This window comes from Centropristis striata, chromosome 13 (genome assembly GCF_030273125.1).
Source record: "Centropristis striata isolate RG_2023a ecotype Rhode Island chromosome 13, C.striata_1.0, whole genome shotgun sequence".
NCBI classification, from domain to species: Eukaryota; Metazoa; Chordata; class Actinopteri; order Perciformes; family Serranidae; genus Centropristis; species Centropristis striata.
Genome location: NC_081529.1, coordinates 35,940,830 through 35,943,315, shown reverse-complemented (window position 1 = coordinate 35,943,315; position 2,486 = coordinate 35,940,830). Strand labels below are relative to the sequence as shown.

General features: G+C 42.9%; 1 protein-coding gene across 1 annotated transcript; it reads left to right on the top strand.

Moving 5' to 3' along the window:
• The first annotated feature begins 531 nt into the window (after window positions 1–531).
• On the top strand, window positions 532–1,660 carry LOC131982632 (myeloid-associated differentiation marker-like). The gene has a single exon (XM_059347159.1). The coding sequence runs from the start codon at window positions 806–808 to the stop codon at window positions 1,658–1,660; it is 855 nt and encodes a 284-aa protein (XP_059203142.1). The 5' UTR covers window positions 532–805.
• Window positions 1,661–2,486: the final 826 nt, after the last annotated feature.

The following is a 2,486-nucleotide window of genomic DNA, read 5'->3' as shown; positions in this document are numbered from 1 at the left end:
TTTGTGTCTTTTTTTGGTCATTTTGTGTCTTTTTTAGTCCTTTAGTCCAACATAAAATGTGATTTTGAATCTTTTTTGCTTTCAAAACACTATCATGCTCAATAAAGAATGTTAAATGTTGCAAATCTGAACAAAAAAAGTCACTTGTTATCAGTTAGAATACACTAATTCTAAGGTATTTGTGGTTCATTGAGATTAGATATTTTTACTTGTTTTGGAAAGTCTTAACAAGACAAATTTTCTTGTTCCATTGGCAGATAATTTAGCTATTTTTAAGCAAAATACACCTCATTTTTCTACTTTTTTTTCTTGTTTTAAAGAGCGGACTTTTTGCAGTGTGGTGAAGTTGTGCTGAAAAAACGGATACCAAACATGAGTATAGGAAACATTTAGTATGTGGTGTATAAAGGCCCAAATCGGCTCAGAGCCCAGAGGGTCAAGTCAGGTTTTGAATGCAAGTATTAGAAGATTTAGTGAAGTAAAGGATCTAATAGTTGTTCCTCCCGTGGCTCCTCCCTGCAGCTCCATAACAAGGCTCTCTGAGGACCAGAGTCCAGTGTGTGTGGCGTGAGGTGAACATGATAACAGCTGGTATCCAATCGGTGAGTGAATCAGGCCATAAAGTGTCAGATAAGCTCAGGATGCTGTTTGAACATCCACTTTGAGTTTCAGTTTCAGAGAACACGCCGGCGGTGTTCCTGTCTGCATGGAGTTCTCCTGCAGGATCTCGTTTAGAAAACACCGAGGGATGAACTGAGGGACTGACTTTTATATTTCTAGTTTAACGGATTGATCGTGTGCAGCGATGGTCGGTGTGGACGTGCGTGCGATCAGCCAGCCGGTCGGCATCATGAGGCTGATGGCGTCCGTGCTCACCTGCATGGCGTTCAGCCTGGTGGCGTCGGCGGGACACGTCTCGTCCCCTTACTGGGCCTGGTGCATGTTCACCTGGTGCTTCTGCTGCTTCTTCACCCTCCTCATCCTCGTCCTGGAGTTCACCACGCTGCACGCCAAGCTGCCGTTCGCCTGGGACGACTTCACCGCCGCCTTCGCCATGCTGGCGAGCCTCATGTGCCTCGCCGCCTCCGTCATCTACCCCACCTTCTTCACCTGCGGGACGTGCCACCGCCAGATCGGAGCGTCCGTGGTGTCCGTGGTGTGCTTCGGGGTGTACGCCGGCGAGGTGGCGCTGACTCGTCTTCGTCCCGGCGGGGAGAACATCGGCTTCCTGTCCACGCCGCCGGGCCTGATGAAGATGCTGGAGACGTTCCTGGCGTGCCTCATCTTCACGTCCCTGGAGGGCGGGCAGGTCTCCGGCTCCCCGGGGCTCCAGTGGTGCGTCTCCGTCTACTCCTTGTGCTTCATCTTCGCCATCGTCATCATCCTCCTCAGCCTGGGGCAGTTCACCTCCTTCCTCCCGTTCTCCTTCGACAAAGTGGTGATCGTGTATAACGTGGTGGCGGCGGCGATGTACGTGACGGCGATGGTCGTCTGGCCGCTCTACAGCTTCCAGAACAACAAGAGACCCAGCAACTGTGGACATCTGTGTTCCTGGGACAAACTGGTGGTGGTCTCCTTCATGACCATCCTCAACGCCATCGTCTACACGCTGGACGCCGTTTACTCCGTCTACATCGTCTTCTTCGCCAGCAGCCAGTGAAGATGCTGCTCAACAACACCACAGGAGGAATGGAACTAAATATACATGAACTCACTGCAGGAAAAAAGGTCTAAAACCAGATCAAACAGTAAATCTGAGGGAAATGATCTTGCTGCATGGACAGATAATTTACCTTGACAAGATTTATTAAATTAAGATTATTAAATCTAGAAATAAGCATGTTGAACACTTAAAATAAGAAGTTAACTCTTAAAACAAGAATAAAACCATAATAAAACCAAGAGATTTCTTAAATAAGACCAGTTAAAACCAGTTAAAACCAGTTAAAACTAGAATAAAACCACTTAAAACCAGAATAAAACCATTTAAAACCAGAATAAAACCAGAATAAAACCAGAGTAAAACCAAGAGATTTCTTAAATAAAACCAGAATAAAATGATCTTGCTGCATGGACAGATAATTTACCTTGACAAGATTTATTAAATTAAGATTATTAAATCTAGATTTAAACATGTTGAACGCTTAAAAGTGCACTACAAATTATTCGTTTCTTACTTTTTTTGTCTTTTTTTGGTGTTTTTACGTCTTTTGTGGGGTTTTTTGTGGGTTTTTTTTTTCTTTTTATGTCTTTTTTTGGTCATTTTAAGTCTTTTGTTTATTTTTTGGTCATTTTACATCTTTTTTGTCTTTTTTGTCTTTTTTTTTCTTTTTTGTCTTTTTTTGTGTGTTTTTTTTGTCATTTTTTGTCTTTTTTTGTCATTTTTGTGTACAATTTTGTATTAAATCTAGAAATAAGCTAATAATGTTGCAGGCACGCTTAAAATAAAAAAATAACTCTTAACTGAATTCGAAAACAAAAATCAC